General features: G+C 42.3%; 1 protein-coding gene across 1 annotated transcript in view; it reads left to right on the top strand.

The window, feature by feature from the left end:
* Positions 1 to 3978, top strand: part of LOC144507963 (mitogen-activated protein kinase 11-like) — a 61733-nt gene extending 57755 nt beyond the window's left edge. The window contains exons 11-12 of the mRNA XM_078235573.1: positions 1104 to 1277; positions 3377 to 3978. Coding sequence (XP_078091699.1) covers positions 1104 to 1277; positions 3377 to 3450 — 248 coding nt within the window. The 3' untranslated portion in view covers positions 3451 to 3978. The remainder of the gene's footprint in view (positions 1 to 1103; positions 1278 to 3376) is intronic.
* The last annotated feature ends 12872 nt before the right edge of the window (positions 3979 to 16850 follow it).

Raw genomic sequence — 16850 nt, 5'->3', positions numbered from 1 at the left:
GAGGGGAGGGGGGGGGGGGCGCGGTGATGATAGTCATTTTGCTTGTATTTTCCATTTCAAAAACAAGGAGAAGATTGACTTATTTAACCTCTAGATCTGTGGACCTGGTGCTTAACTATACATTAATGATTGAGCAAGTTATGAAGAGTTAGCTTTCTGAACTGGTTAACACTGAAGGGATAAGATGGAGAAATTATTTGTTTTCTTGTTGTGGGGAATCTCAGCTTGATATGATTGAATGGCAAAGACCAGGGGCAGGATTTTCACCTCAATGTCTGGTGAATATGGAGACGGGTGAGCATGAAACGTTGTGGCAACGGTCAGAGTTCCAGTTTGTTGGCATCGTCCTGCACATGGGTCATTTTTCCAGGGGCAGATTCAGCAGCCGAAAGACCGTCTGCTCCTTAAGGCCTGTCATCAGAGACCAATTGAAATGGTCTGCTTGTCCTGCGATTCCCCCAAGACATAAAAGCACAGTCAGGCCATCTGCCAGGAAGCAGCTTTGGATGGGAGGCCAGCACTCTAGGCAGGACCTGAGGCCCCCTCAGCCTGCCTGGCCACAGCTGCACCCGCAAGCCACCCTGCGGATGGGATTCCCTCTTCCACACTGGTTGCTTGGGCTGGTGAGGCCACTTTTAAAATTTAGGAATTTTAAAACGTGCACCAAGGATGCCACAAAATGGAGGAACCCCCACCCACCCTCATTGCTCTCTCGAACTGCAGGCTCCTTCCATAGTGGAAGGCTTCTTAGTGACCCTCCAGCTTAAGAGGGCCGGCCCAACATCCTTCATGGGATGGTGAGATCACCCCCCTGTCTGCTAATTGGTCAATTCAGGGAAAATCAGTCTGGTGACTGAGGTGTGATGACCCCATTTGACTCTGACTTCAGGGGCCTGACCCAAAAAAGGTAAAACTCCGCCCAGCTTTTAGTTGCTCTATTTCATCCCCACCCCCAAAATGCTTCTTCAAGATAGTCGATGCAAGATTCATTTATTTGAAGCTCTTGCATAGATTGCAATGTGACCATTATGAGGGCTAAACATATTCCAGGTGTTTGTATGTAAATCTTTTATATAGTTTATCTTGGTCCCTTCCACTCATAGCTGTAGATCTGCTTCAGAAGATGCTCATACTTGACACTGATAAGCGGATAACTGCAACAGATGCTCTGACTCACCCTTACTTTGCTCAGTATCATGACCCTGATGATGAACCAGAAGCAGAGCCATACGATGAGTCAATAGAGAACAAGGAACGGACTATAGACGAATGGAAAGGTTGGTATATCTCGATAAATTTCAAATTTTTTATACTAGTTTGGTTGAACTATTCCAGGTGTTAACAATGTTAAAAATTGAAAGAACAAGCAAACATCTCCACCATTTTAAGTGGGAACATGCACCAGATAGTGTAATGTTGAGCCATACAGGCCAGTAGATCTGACACATGTACAGATATAGACACTCCTTCATAATAGTCTGTGATTGAATTACCATTTAACACATACTGCCATTGCCCACAGTAGGTACTTGGCAATGTTAAAGCATCTTCCATAATGTCCTTGATTAAAAAGAGGGCAGAAAAGTTACTAAACAATTATCTTGCCTGAGCTGGGGCAGTGAAGTTTCTCCTAGTTTCTATTAAAGGGATCAAGGGCTATGGTGGCAGGGGGGGGAAGGAGAATCAGGATATTGAATTTGATGAACAGCCATGATCGAAATGAATGGCGGAGCAGGCTTGAAGGGCTGAAAGGCCTCCCCCAGCTTCTATGTTTCTAAGTGGGTTGGCAGTGGTCATCATTCCTCAGTAGCATTTATATTGGCACTTTAAAGCAAAAATATTCAGAGAAAAAAAACATGGTTTTCAATGTTCAAAATAATCTCTAATTTTCTGCGGCCTCAACCATCCCATGTTCTGTTCCGGTACAAGGGTATTACAACTCACTGCATTGCCTGGGTCTTATCATGTTGTTCTTAGAGGCCACAATCTCCAAGGATAATCAAGTGATGTGATTGAAATGCTGCCACTCCTCCTGTGGCTGTTTGGGAGGTCACCTTGGGTGAAAATGATCAGCATGAAAAAGAATTTACAACGCTTTCCAGTACATTACGCCGCTTATTACCACTTCCACTCATCATTCGTGGGATGTGGGTGTCACTGAGTAGGCCAGCATTTGTTGCCCATCCCAAATCGCCCTTCAACTGAGAGGCTTGCTGGGCCATTACAGAGGACATTTTCTTTTGAAGAGTCAACCACATTGCTGTGGGTCTGGAGTCACGTGTATGCTAGACCAGGTAAGGATGGCAGGACATTAGTGAACCAGGTGGGTTTCATGGTCATCTCGACTTTTAATTCCAGATGTAATTCAAATTCCACCATCTGCCATGGTGGGATTCGAACCCAGGTCCCAGTGATACTTGGGGTGGAATTTTCCCACCTGCCTGGCACGGGAATCATAACAGGTGGCGGGCAGACCATGCAAAGATCCGTTGACCTTGGGCAGGATTTTCAGGTCTTGGGGCGAGCGCAGCCAGAAAATCCCATCCTGGGTATCTGGATTACAAGTCCAGTGAAACTACCACTGCACGATCACCTTCCCAGTGTTTGGCATCCATAAAAAGATATAAAGAAGAAGGAAGGAAATAGTTGTGGAAGGTGGTATGGGAAACAGATACACCATCCTAACACTTGATCCACTGCACTAGCTGTACCAATTGGATTCAGAAAACAATGGCAGGGTGTGTGTTATGGTCGACCAACAAAAAGTATTTTGAATACAAAATTCTCCAGCCAGACAATTCACATCTGGCCAACTAAGGTACTTAAAAAAAAATAATTGCACCTGAATGTAAGATGCTGCGAGAAAAGGAAAAGCCCATAAAGCGGATGCGTCAGTTAGTCATCCAATTTGTACTGAGAACAGCCTCTGGAATAAATGGCAATGTGTGGAAACTGCAGGAACATTAGGGTTTGAAAGTGGATCCTGCCAGATTCAAATTTCTTTGTAAATCTTAATCGCTATAAAGTCTTCAGTAATATCACTATCTCTAATAGGAGGACCCCATTATTATAGTAAAGATTCTGGGACATTCACCAAAGTACCATTTTACTATGCTTTTAGGAACATGCCATAATGCACAAATGTAAGCAACAGTTTAACAACCAGTAATTATTTGTACTCTTCCTTTGTACTAACCTTGAGTTAAAACACCAAGTGCATTTTTAAAATATTCCTGCATAACGGGAGTCACTGTACGTCAAAAAAAGTCACTCATTATGCAAAGCACTGGGACGTTCTGCCATGGAGCATGCTGCAGTATTATTATAGTTTATTATGGTGAATAATAGTAGATAAAATTCATTTTTATGTTCACAGAACTTACATTTGAGGAAGTAAACAGCTTTGAGTTGCCACAATGTACAATGGATAACATGGAGATGGAACCCTAGGAGCAGCCCGAGTAAGAGATGAAAGGCATTTCAGCTGCCTGCTGGTATATGACGTACCACAGGGCTACGTTTTGGATATAGTTTCACCACCCCTACAGCTCATCGGATAACAGAACCGATATTTTGGATATGGACAACATAAACCAAAAAGAACAGTTTTTTTATTTTAATTTGGTTGACCCATTTTGTTTTGCATGACTGTCTTCTGTTAACAATTAATAAACTCACACTGTCTGGCAATCATGCCAAATACATCAATGGCTTTTTATGTCTATATCAATACCTGATGTTATGATTGCTAAAGTTGGCCAATGACTCATACAAAACATGTCCTAAAGAGAGCACAAATTATTTTAAAGTATCAATTAGTAACTGTACCATTCACTCAATCTGTGACCATTCTCCCTGCTTACAGAAAGTACATTTAGGATGATGAAGAAATCGTGAGGCAGAAGCAAAATCTGAATAAAACTAAATTTGTCTTCATCTCTGTACATATTAATTTTAAGCATAAACAAGGTTTCCTACAAGCCTTTGCTGCTTCTCTGTTTTTGTCAGTAGTAGTAAAGCAGATTGCCGTTGGCATTTTAATTTTTGTGAAGATTTGTGGCGTGATGTAATTTACATCAGAGAAGATGACAATCGGGCCTGTGCTTACGGACCAGCTCTTCAGTCTAGATTATCAATTCTAATCCCATCAGGGCCATCAACTCTAATCCCACTGAATACCTTTATTTGTAAAATTACAGAACTGTGTGATGTTTGATTTTTGTTAGGTTCGTAGCTTTGTTATCTCAGCAGTCAGGACCTGAAATGCTTCCATTATCAAGGCACTCCTCCTGTGCAAAACAGGAAATTCCTATTATATTTGGATTCTAAACTTAAAAGAGATGGTTGCTCAGAACACTTTACTGTATAATATCATTGCTCATAAAACAACTGGCAGAAAGAGGTTGATTCCTCTGTTTAAAAAAATAACATTCTTTATGAACAAATAGATTTATTTTGTTACATATAGCATGGTGGGACTTTTTCCTTTAGGCGTGTTCATACTCAAAGTCATTGGGTGGGATGGCGGCTCGCTGGCAAGATATTCCTGTCCCGCTGCTGTCTGTGGCGTTTTGCATAGCTCACCCACCGGGGAACCTGCCGTAGAGGGGTCACCTTCGGCAGGACCAGAAGATCCCAACGGTGGGCAGGGTTGGAAAATCCAACCCATTGGGCGGAATTTTCCTGTCCCGTCTGCCACGGGAATCATAGCGGGCAAAACATGGACAATGCAAAGATCCGTTGACCTTGAGCAGGATTTTCTGGCCTTGGGGCGAGAGTGGATGGAAAATCCCGCCAATTGTGTTAGTTAGCAAGCAGAGTATAGCTCAGTTGGTTGGATAGCTGGTTTTTGATGCAGAGTGATGCCAATAGCACAGGTTCAATTTCCATACGGGCTGAGGTTATTCATGAAGGCCCGCCTTCTCAACCTTGCCCCTCACCTGAAGTGTGGTGATCCTCAGGTTCAATCACCACTAGTTAGCTCTTCCTCCCTTCCCCCCCCATCAAAAAAAAGGGGGAGAGCAGCCTATGGTCAACTGGGAGTATGATGACTTTACCTTTATATAAAGCCCACATCTGTCAAGGTGAGAAGATTAGAAGTGTAAAAATAAATCCATAGCCTTTAATAATCCAAAACCACAACACATCTCTGTAAGATAAACATTTCTTTTAGATCACCAGAATCCACACTCAAAGTAACCTGTCATAGAACAAAAAAGGAGATAATTGCCAAGAATTTTTTTTTAAAATTTCAATTGCTGTTTCCTTTTATTTCATTCTCAGTGATTTTCTGAATTATGCTTTATTTACGTTATGACCAGATGAGAAGGAGTGAACTGTCTCCTATGTTCAAGCTCCTTGGTTGATCACAATGGAGGTTTCTTTGCGAGGACATGCCTTTTCCGACTCCAAACATACCTAAGTATTTAAACTGTGAATATTCAGGAACTAATCAAAAAAGGTTAAATAAAAAGTCAATTTATTAACCACTAAACCGAGAACAAAAAATAAAAGTGCAATGTCACACATAGGTATCACAAATAAGGGATGATAAGAGTCCAAAATAAAAGTTTTTTAAAAAATATTGTTAAATGTCCTTGAGGCGTAGATGTTTAAATATTGCAGCTGATTTGTACTAGCCTGTTTTATGGATGTAGTCAGATGTGGAAGATGTTGCAATTATTACAAGATCTCAATTCACTGATAGATTTCTAGTAACATTGACTTCTGAACCTAATAATACACTTGTTCCAAAAGAGAGAGAGTGCCCATTTTTCAGCCACTTTCTTCTGCTGAAAACCTTTTTGCAATTTCTCTGCAGTGGCTGCTGGAAATACTTCATCCATTGTGTAATTCCAAGGGTTTTGGATGGGTCTGTCTGTGGCAACCAGCATTTCAATATCCAGCACTTTGCATTTCAGTTTCACTTCCTGAGACAGTGATGAGTTTTGATGGGTAGCTGAATTATAGGAAATGTCTCCCCCTTTGGACTTCTGAGGGTGCCTTGTTTTTTCATCTTCACCTTGGAAGATTTTGCATTTTTAAGTAGATTGTTCTGTCTCCTTTCAAATTGCAAAATCTCCAATCAGTTGAGATTTTAAAAATAATATTTTCAAAATTAAAGGGGCATAGCCTCATGACAATTTGTATTTCTATATGGTATATTTGGCAGCCTTAGGGATGGACATAATTAAAACACTATCATTCTTACATTGTAAACAGTTCCAGGGCAGAGAATCAGATGCTGAGGTCGGACTCCTTTGTACTGTTCACCCGATTTGGAGATTGAATTATATAACATTGGATTTTATAATGGAAAAAATTAATACTAAAATGGACAGCAGGAAAGAAAGTTTTGTAGAAGGAAACCATTTAAATGATATGTATCGGAAAATGATGAATTGTGTTCGAATTGTCAAGACATCTTTCACATTTCTATCTCAATGTCAATAGAATCTACATGGTAAAAAGAAACACAAAGCAAAAAGTATGCAGAGTCCAGGAATTGTCAGTGGATCCAGAAATAGAAAATAGACCCAATAGATGAACAGCCATCAACTAAGCTACATATGAAAATTAATTGAAAGGCTGATACATAAAGATTAAAACCAACACTCAAGGCCTTTGAGAAAAATCAACATTTGTTTCTTCAATAACTTAAATATCGCATCATAAATGTTTCTTAGTTATAGACATAGTTAGAAAGAATTGATCAAAAATTCGACTAAAAGGTTAGAGGGATTCTAAACATAGATAAAAAGGAAGCTGTGGCTGTATTTGTTAAAAATTGCCTCAGTGTTGCAGAAAGATAGCTTTCTTGGTTTCAAAAGATAGAGTTTAAGTTTTTTGGATTCAGGTGGATTTATCCAAAATTGGTCATTGCTCTTTGGCACTTGTTATAGAGCTGCAGGTTAAGGGACCATTATGAGGAGACACTTTGGGCACAAATTATAATAGATACTAAATTAGGACACTTTATCTGGACTAATGGAGCACCACTGAGCATGAGACAAAGGGCGGATTTTCCTGTTCTGCCTGCCACTGGACAGGATATTCCCACCCAAAGTCAATGGACCTTTGGTGTGTTAAATTTTCTGTCTTACCCACTATGATTCCCGTGATGAGCAGGACTGGAAAATTTAGGCCAAAGTCAGCAAGAACAAAAAAAATCTCAGGGTGGGATTTTCCAGCCATCAAAATTGGCTGCTGGTCCTGATGACTGTCTCATAAGGTGATTCATAGAACTAAGGACAGTTTTCTTCAAGCTCTTTGTTCATATATTTAACTCACCGGGCTCTGGCTGTAGAGAAGCCCATTTGGTGCCTATTGTAAGTCCAACTTGAGGTTACATACGTTATAAGCTTGAATTCAGTTCGAGAGCAGTTGGTGGAAAGAATCATTGGAGATTCTTTCTCCAATGGGGGCGGCACGGTAGCACAGTGGTTAGCACTGCTGCTTCACAGCTCCAGGGTCCTGGGTTCGATTCCCGGCTCGGGTCACTGTCTGTGTGGAGTTTGCACTTTCTCCTCGTGTCTGCGTGGGTTTCCTCCGGGTGCTCCGGTTTCCTCCCACAGTCCAAAGATGTGCGGGTTAGGTTGATTGGCCAGGTTAAAAATTGCCCCTTAGAGTCCTGTGATGCGTGGATTAGCGGGTAAATATGTGTGGGTAGGGCCTGGGTGGAATTGTGGTCGGTGCAGACTCGATGGGCCGAATGGCCTCCTTCTGCACTGTAGGGTTTCTATTTCTATTTCTATCACTGAGACAAAAATGTTAGGAAATGTCGACATCCTGGAATTGAAGAATCTCCCATCAATCTCTGAATTTTTTGAGGATATTACTAGCATTAAGCTACCAGGTAGAATTCGCCAAAGACTTTTCGAAAATCAAGATGCACCAAGTGCCCCATTATAAAAGTCTTAAATAAGGTCAATTCCTGTGGAATTAGCAGGTAGAGATTGGATTGGATTGAATTCTCATAGAGAAGGTTATTATTGATGGCACTGCTTCTTTGTGGGGCTGGATAGTTTGACTCTTGCAAAGGTTGGTGTGAAGGCTGCTATTCTTCATTCTTCTTCAATGACCTAGATGAAGGCATCGGAGCAACTGTCCACAAGATTTAAATGGGGCAAGGACCTTAGATGACAGGAAAATAGATGACAGGTGGGACCTAGAGAGAAATGGGCCCATATCTGATAGATGTTATTTAAGATGGATAAACTTAACTATTATTCATGTGGGTAAGGGGCAACACAAAACACTTGTACTCAAGGCTACCAAATGGTACCAGGTGTCACTATATATTAAATCACTGAAGACCTAGGACCAATGACACAAGGCTACTGAAAAGGCAAACTGTCCTAAACTGACCCCTGATAAACCCCACTGTATAACTTCCTCCAGTCAAAGAAATAAACAACCATTCACACTACTCACCATTTCATCTCCAATTTCACATCCATGCTGCTGCTTTACCTTTTTATTCCACGGGCTCTAACTTTGCTCACAAGCCTGTTATGTGACACTTTATCAAATGCTGTTTGGAAATCCATGTACACCAATCAATCAACCCTCGCTGTTCCCTGATTAAAAAACTTGAGCAAGTTAACTAATTTTCCTTTAAATCCACGTTGGCTTTCCTGAACTAATCCACATTTGTGCAAGCGACTATTAATTTTGCCCCAGTTATCACTTCCAGAGGTTTTCCCACTATCAAGGTTAAGCTGACTCGCCTGTAGATGCTGGGTTTATCCTTATCCCTTTTTTGAACAAGGGTGTAACGTTTGCAATTCTCCAGGCCTCTGGCATCACCCATACTCAAAGAGGATTGGAAGATTATGGCAAGTTCCTCTGCAATTTCCACCCTTGCTTCCATCCACGTCCTTGGATGCATCTCATCCTTTCCTAGTGACTTTCTACAGCGAGCCTATTCAGTATCTCTTGTCAATTTTAGTTCATTCAGTGTCCCAACTACCTTCTATTTCACCATGACTGGGGCAGGATCTTCTGCTTTGATAAAGACAGCTGCAAATTATTCATGTAGTGCCTCCGCCCTGGCCTCAAAGTCCCTTTTTACGTCCTTAGTCAGTCCTCGTACTCCTTTTATCATTTTCTATATGAAACTGCAAGCCTTTTAAGAACATAAGAAATAGGAGCAGGAGTAGGCCATCTAGCCCCTCGAGCCTGCCCCGCCATTCAATAAGATCATGGCTGATCTGAAGTGGATCAGTTCCACTTACCCGCCTGATCCCTATAACCCCTAATTCCCTTACCGAGCAGGAATCCATCTATCTGTGATTTAAACATATTCAACGAGGTAGCCTCCACCACTTCAGTGGGCAGAGAATTCCAAAGATTCACCATCCTCTGAGAGAAGAAGTTCCTCCTCAACTCTGTGCCCTCTAGTTCTAGCTTCCTTTCTAAGTGGAAAGAATCTCTCCACCTCTACCCTATCCAGCCCCTTCATTATCTTATAGGTCTCTCTAAGATCCCCCCTCAGCCTTCTAAATTCCAACGAATACAAACCCAATCTGCTCAGTCTCTCCTCATAACCAACACCCCTCATCTCTGGTATCAACCTGGTGAACTTTCTCTGCACTCCCTCCAAGGCCAATATATCCTTCCGCAAATAAGGGGACCAATACTGCACACAGTATTCCAGCTGCGGCCTCTCCAATGCCCTGTACAGATGCAGCAAGACATCTCTGCTTTTATATTGATATTGCGATATAGGCCAACATCCCATTTGCCTTCTTGATCACCTGTTGCACCTGCAGATTGGATTTTTGCATCTCATGCACAAGGACCCCCAGGTCCCTTTGCACAGCAGCATGTTGTAATTTTTTTCCATTTAGATAATAATCCAAATTGCTATTATTTCCTCCAAAGTGAATAACCTCGCATTTGTCAACGTTATACTCCATCTGCTAGATCCTCGCCCACTCACTCAGCCTGTCCAAATCTCTCTGCAGACCTTCTACGCCCTCCACACGATTCACTTTTCCACTTATCTTTGTGTCGTCTGCAAACTTTGTTACCCTACACTCAGTCCCCTCCTCCAGATCGTCTATATAAATGGTAAATAGTTGAAGCCCCAGTACCAATCCCTGCGGCACGCCACTAGTTACCATCTGCCAACCAGAAAAGCACCTATTTATTCTGACTCTCTGCTTCCTGTCGGATAGCCAATCCCCAATCCACGCTAACACCCTACCCCCAACTCCGTGTGACCCAATCTTCTTCAGCAACATTTTGTGAGGCACCTTATCAAACACCTTTTGGAAATCCAAAAACACCGCATCCACCTGTTCCCCTCCGTCAACCACACTAGTCACATCTTCATAAAAATCCAACAAGTTCGTCAAGCACGACTTTCCCCTCATGAATCCATGCTGCGTCTGCTTAATCGAACCATTCAAGAGATATTGCATGCCCTTTTATGTTAGCTGCCAGTCTCCTCATACTTTCACTTTTTGCTTCTTTTGTTTGTTTTTCACTTCCCCCTCTGAGGCTTTTATCATTAGTCTGGTTCTCACTTATGTTATCCAACTGACATCCGTCATATGCATCCATTTCCAGTTTCACCTTTCTATCCCATTTGTCAACCAGGCAGTTCTGGAGTCTTTCATCCTACCTCTCCCCCTGGTGAGAATGTACTTTGACTGCATCTGAGCTCTCTCTCCTTTAAAAGGCAGCCCATTGTTCCATTGCAGTTCTGCCTACCAATCTCGGATTCCAATTTCACACAATCACAAGTGTTACAGCGCAGAAGGAGTCCATTTGGCCAACTGTGTCTGCACCAACTCTCCAAATGAGCATTATGGCTTAGTGCCATTCTCCCACCTTTTCCCCCATACCCTTGCACATTCTCACTATTCAATAACTTAAATGGACCAAATCTGTTCTCTCCCCATTAAAAGGTGGCCCACTCCCTCAATTAATTATTTTTACCCTGTCCTTTTCCATATCTAACCTTATGATATTGTGATCGCTGCCCCCAACTGTTTCCTTACTGACTCCTGATTCATATAACCCACTTCCTACCTAGGACCTGATCCAGCAATGTCTCCTTCCTCGCTGGACTGGAAACATACTGATGTTTTTAATCATTTTGACAATATACAAGATGGATTTCAGATGTATAGATCTAGCTCAGCAACCAGATAATCCACAATGCTTTTATGAAGAATAATGGAAGTGCGGCTTCTTAGTCCGACTCCTTATCAAAGATCAAAGTTAGAGTACCTTACAACTGCCACCTGAAACTGGAGACGAGATTACAGGCTGGAAACCTCATGAGCATATACTTTTACAAAACATATTATGAAATTCAAGGAGGGGATTTTAGGATAGTTTTGTTTGAGATTAGCAGGTGTTACATGATACATAAATATGCTGAACTGTTAACAATGGTGAGGCAATCATGACATGAAAACTAACTATCAACAGCTGATCACGGTGGTGGGGGGGGGAAGAAATTCATTGTATACTTCTGGCAGAGTAGATCGGGAAAAACTGTTCATATTGGCAGAATGACACAAAGCTGGGTGAGAGGGTGCACTGTGAGGAGGATGCAGAGATGCTTCAGTGTGATTTGCACAAGTGGAATGAATGGGCAAACGCATGGCCGGTGCAGTATAATGTGGATAAATGCGAGGTTATCCATTTTGGTAGCAAAAATAGGAAGGCAGATTATTATCCGAATGGCTATAAATTAAGAGTGGTGAATGTGCAACAAGACCTGGGTGTCTTTGCACACCTGTTGTTGAAGGTAAGCATGCAGGTGGAGCAGGCAGTAAAGAAGGCAATTGATATGTTGACCAAGAGGATTTGAGTGCAGGAGAGGAATGTCTTGCTGAAATTATACAAGGCCTTGGTGAGGCCACACCTGTGAAGTTTTGGTCTCCTTATCTGAGGAATAATGTATAGAGGGAGTGCGGAGAAGGTTTACCAGACTGATTCCTGGGATGGCGGAACTGATGCACGTGGAGAGGATGAGTCAGTTAGGATTATATTCACTCGAGTTCAGAACAACCGGGGGGATCCAATAGAAACCTATAAAATTCTAACAGGACTAGACAGGGTAGATACAGGAAGGATGTTCCCATTGGTGGGTGTGTCCAGACTAGGGGTCACAGTCTAAGGATATGGGGTAGACCTTTCAGGACTGAAATGAGGAGAAATTTCTTCACCCAGAGAATGTTAAGCCTGTGGAATTCACTACCACAAAAAGCAGATAGGGCCAAAACATTGTATGTTTTCAAGACGCAGTTAAATATAGCTCTTGGGGCAAATGGGGCTCAAAAGATATGGGGGAAAGGCAGGATTGGGCTATTGAGTTGGATGATCAGCCATGAACATAGTGAATGGTGGAGTATTTTAAAAGGCCTACTCCTATTTTCTATGTTTCTATGCAAGTGTTGAGAACTAGAGGATATCAATTTAATTGACAAAAGAACTAATGGCAGCATCAGGAAAAGGTCCTTGCACAGTGAATGGGTAGGATCTAGAATGCACTCCCTGAGACTGTGGAGGGGCAGGATCAATTGTGGCTTTCTTATTGGATAATTTTCTGAGGAGAACCTAAATGTAGGACAATGGGGAAGGGGCAGGTGTGGACACCAGGCAAGTCGCTCTAGTTGCGAGTCAGCATAAATACAATGGGCTGAATGGCCTCCTTGTGTGTTGTAACCTATGATTCCATAATGTGAGCACATACACCTTAGGGAGAGGCCATTCCACTGCTTTGTATGTGGAAAAATTATTCAACGCTCCGTATAGGAAACTCTGTTTATGGTTGGGCAATGCCTTTAGCCCTGCAAGGCTGGGATGAAAGCAACTCAATTGTATTCCATGAAAAAAAAAATTCAATTAACAGCACTTGTTTTGCACAACTACATTTTGGCACATTTCTTCTTCCCAAGTAGAATCTTTTGAGAATGTTGCTTTGCCAAGAGGTGCGTTTCACTTAGCTCAAAATCCTGTAACAGGTGGAAACATGATTACTACCAGTCCCAGGGGCGAGCATCCATAGAGAACTTCATCACAGCAGGGAATAGAATGTCTCATACACTGATAATAGCACAATGATTCAACCAGTAAGATTCCCTCTGGATTTGTTTGGACTTTGTTACCTATTTTAACTGTGGATTGGACCACGTTTGGTTTTTATTCACGTTAGCAGATACCTCTAAAGGCCCACCCTGTGGTACTGACTGTTAGCAGGTGCCATTGAATGTCACCCTGATTGGTCCAATTAAAATGGGGCCAAAGATCATCACCAACCTGGGTCACCGTTACAACTAGACAGCATCTTGGGGAGATTGAGCAACTCGGCAGTGTCTCTGGACTCTGAGCTGCAAAAATAAAGTGCTTTAACGAAAAGGAGAAACTGAATATTAAACACAGCCATGTATTGGATTTTTATTCTGTGCAAGCAACAAGTAGCTACGGAAAATTAAAAGGCCTCCAAGTGTCATAAATCCAAAACTGATTATTCATCCCCTCCCCATAGAAAAATAAATTGCATTTCTTCAACCTTTCAAGTTTCATTTTGTGTTCAGTTGGGAGGACGTTTGTCTCGAGTCAGAAGGGTGGTGGATTCAAGTCCCAACCCAGGACTTGAGCACACAAAAAATTAAGGCCGGCACACCTTTATACTTAAGTCCCAAGTTTGTTCCACGCTGTTGGAGAAACCATCTTCAGTTGAGACCTTAAACCATTGCTCTGCACGTTCTTGGGTGGATGTAAAAGATCTCATGGCATTATTTCAAAGAAGAACAAGGAATTACCACTGGTTAGCTGGCCAAAACTATTCCGCAAAATCCTCATCACAAAAACATTAACTGGTTATGATCATGTTTTATGTAGGAACTAGTTATATAAATTAGTTGCCACAGCTCCTACATTGCAACAATGACGACACATCAAAAGCACTTCACTGACTGTAAAGTTTTTTTTAATTCATTCATGGGACACTGGCTGGCCAGCATTTATTACCCATCCCTAGTTGCCTGAGGGCAGTTGAGAGTCAACCACATTGCTGTGGCTCTGGAGTCACATGTAGGCCAGACCGGGAAAGGACAGCAAATTTCCTCCCCTCAAGGGCATTTATGAACCAGATGGATTTTTCCGACAATCATGATCATCAGTAGATTCTCAATTCCAGATATTTTTTATTGAACTCAAATTCCACCATCTGCCGTGGTGGGATTTGAACCCGGGTCCCCAGAACATTAGCTGAGTTTCTGGACTAATAGTCTAACGATAATAGCACTGGGCCATCGCCTCCCCTTGAAGTACATTGAAATGTCCTGAGATTGTGAAAGATGCCATATAAAGGCAAGTCTTTCTTTTTGTTTAAATATGTCCTTTATTAATTCTGCCCTAGGGAAAGTAGCCACATTTTAAAATGTGGATTTTCAGTTGATAATTCTGCAACAAAGCATCCTTTTATCTATCCTGATAAAAAGGCTCATACAGAAGATGATAGCACCAGGGATTTTACTGGCTAGAGGAAAGTCATATGCGGGGGGGGGGGGGGGGAGGGAGGGAGGGGGGGTAAAAAAAGGAGCATAACATATAGACCATTCAGCTCTTCAAGTTTGCACTGCCTTTAAATACAATCGTGGCTGCACTTGTCCCATATCCCTTAACCATCTGAGAGAACAAAAACCATTGATTACAATCTTCAACATAAAAGAAAATTAGATTTGCTGAAACAAGGGAGAATTTCTTTAAAAAAAGAACCAGTGGACTAGACTAACAAATGCAAATATGCTGAAAAGCATGCCGGTTAGGAAAGTTGAAAATAACAATAATAACCTTGTGAAATGTCCCAAAGAAAGGACGAAGAGAGATTTTTTTGCTCTGTTTTTGTAGTACATAAGAACTAGGAGCAGGAGTAGGCCATCTAGCCCCTCGAGCCTGCCCCGCCATTCAATAAGATCATGGCTGATCTGAAGTGGATCAGTTCCATTTACCCGCCTGATCCCTATAACCCCTAATTCCCTTACCGATCAGGAATCCATCTATCCGTGATTTAAACATATTCAACGAGGTAGCCTCCACCACTTCAGTGGGCAGTGAATTCCAGAGATTCACCACCCTCTGAGAGAAGTTGTTCCTCCTCAACTCTGTCCTAAACTGACCCCCCTTTATCTTGAGGCTGTGCCCTCTAGTTCTAGCTTCCTTTCTAAGTGGAAAGAATCTCTCCACCTCTACCCTAGTAGTAATAGGCAGCTCTATGTTACATGGATGTAATGTCCCATGGCACTACACAAGAGTATTATAAAATGAAGTATGACACAAAGCCATACAAGGAGGTATGAGGTCAGATGACCAAAAACTTGGTCAAGGAGGTATATTTTAAAGAAGTGTCTTAAAGGTGAAAAGCAAGGTAGAAGTGTAGAGATATGGGAAGGGAATTCAAGAGCTTGGGGCTTAGGCAAAGGCCTGGCCACTAATGGCACTGCAATTATAATTGGGAATGCAGAAGAGGCCAGAATTAGAGGAGTGTGGGTACTTTAGAGGGTTGGGGGGGTGAGAGCAGATCACGGGGTCGGGAGGGACAAAGTCATGGAGGGGATTGAAAACAAGGATCAGAAGTTTAAAAACAAAACTGACTTGACTGGGAGCCATAGCAGGCCAGCAAGCACAGGGATAAGACAATGAGCAGAGTTTGGATGACCTCAAGTTTACAGCAGGTGGGATGTGGGAGGCCAGACAGGAATGCATTGGAATAGTGAAGCCTGGAAGAAATCAGTGATGGTGTGATTAGAAGATTGAAAGCTCATCTTGGGATCAAACGTGGCAACAAAGTCTTAATCTCAGACCGTTGTCTGGTAGAAGGAACTAGATAGAGAATGGAGTTTGGAGAAAGGTTGGAAAACAATGGCTTCAGTATTTCTAATATTTAAATGTTGGGGGGGGGGGGGGGAATTTTTGCTCATCCAATACAGTCTGATAATTTAGCAACAGTGGAGGAGCTTCAGGAGCTGGTGCCAAGGTAAAGCTGAGTGTCATTCGCATTGACATGGAAACTAAACACTGTGCCTTCAATAACGTCACCAAGGGACAGCATGTAAATGAGAAATAGGAGAGGGCCAAGGATAGATCCTCCAGGGGGAAATACCAGAGACAAAGGTGTGGAAGCAGGAAGAGAAACCATGGCAAGTAATTCTCTGGCTACAATTAGATACACAAGAATGGATCCACATGAGGGCAGTCCCAAAGGCTGCAGACACGTCTAAAAGGATGAGGGGAGAACATTTACCTTCGACACAGTTACATTGGTTTGTGACTTTGATATGAGCAGTTTCCATATCTTGGCAAGAACAGGAAGCAGACCTCCGGAAGAGATGGGAACGGATTTGGAAGATGACAACATATTCAAGGATTTTGGAGGGGAAAAGAAGGTTGGAGAGGAGATGAGAGTTTGCAAGGACAAGGAGTCAAGGATGTTTCTTTTTGAGGAGGGCTGATGATGGCAAATTTAAAAAGGAGAGAAGAGAGAAGACGATTTACAATATCAACTAACACAAAGGCCAAGAGGGGAAGTTGGGTTATCATCAGCAGTTTAGTTCAGTTGGCTGGACAGCTGGTTTGTGATGCAGAGTAACACCAGCACCACAGGTTCAATTCCTGTACCGGCTGACATTATTCATTAAAGCCTGCCATCTTGACCTTGCTCCTTACCTGAGGTGTGGTGATCCTCAGGTTAAATCACCACCAGTCAACTCTCTCCTCCCCCCTCCCCTCCAAAGGGGAGAGCAGCCTATTGTCATTGGCAACTTTACACTTTTACTGGGAACAGGTAGTGGAGTCTCATGGATAAGATAGGGCACAAGGGGAAA

This window comes from Mustelus asterias, chromosome 19 (assembly GCF_964213995.1).
Source record: "Mustelus asterias chromosome 19, sMusAst1.hap1.1, whole genome shotgun sequence".
Taxonomy (NCBI): domain Eukaryota; kingdom Metazoa; phylum Chordata; class Chondrichthyes; order Carcharhiniformes; family Triakidae; genus Mustelus; species Mustelus asterias.
Note: the sequence above shows the minus strand (reverse complement) of the source record. Positions and strands in the feature narration are given on the sequence as shown.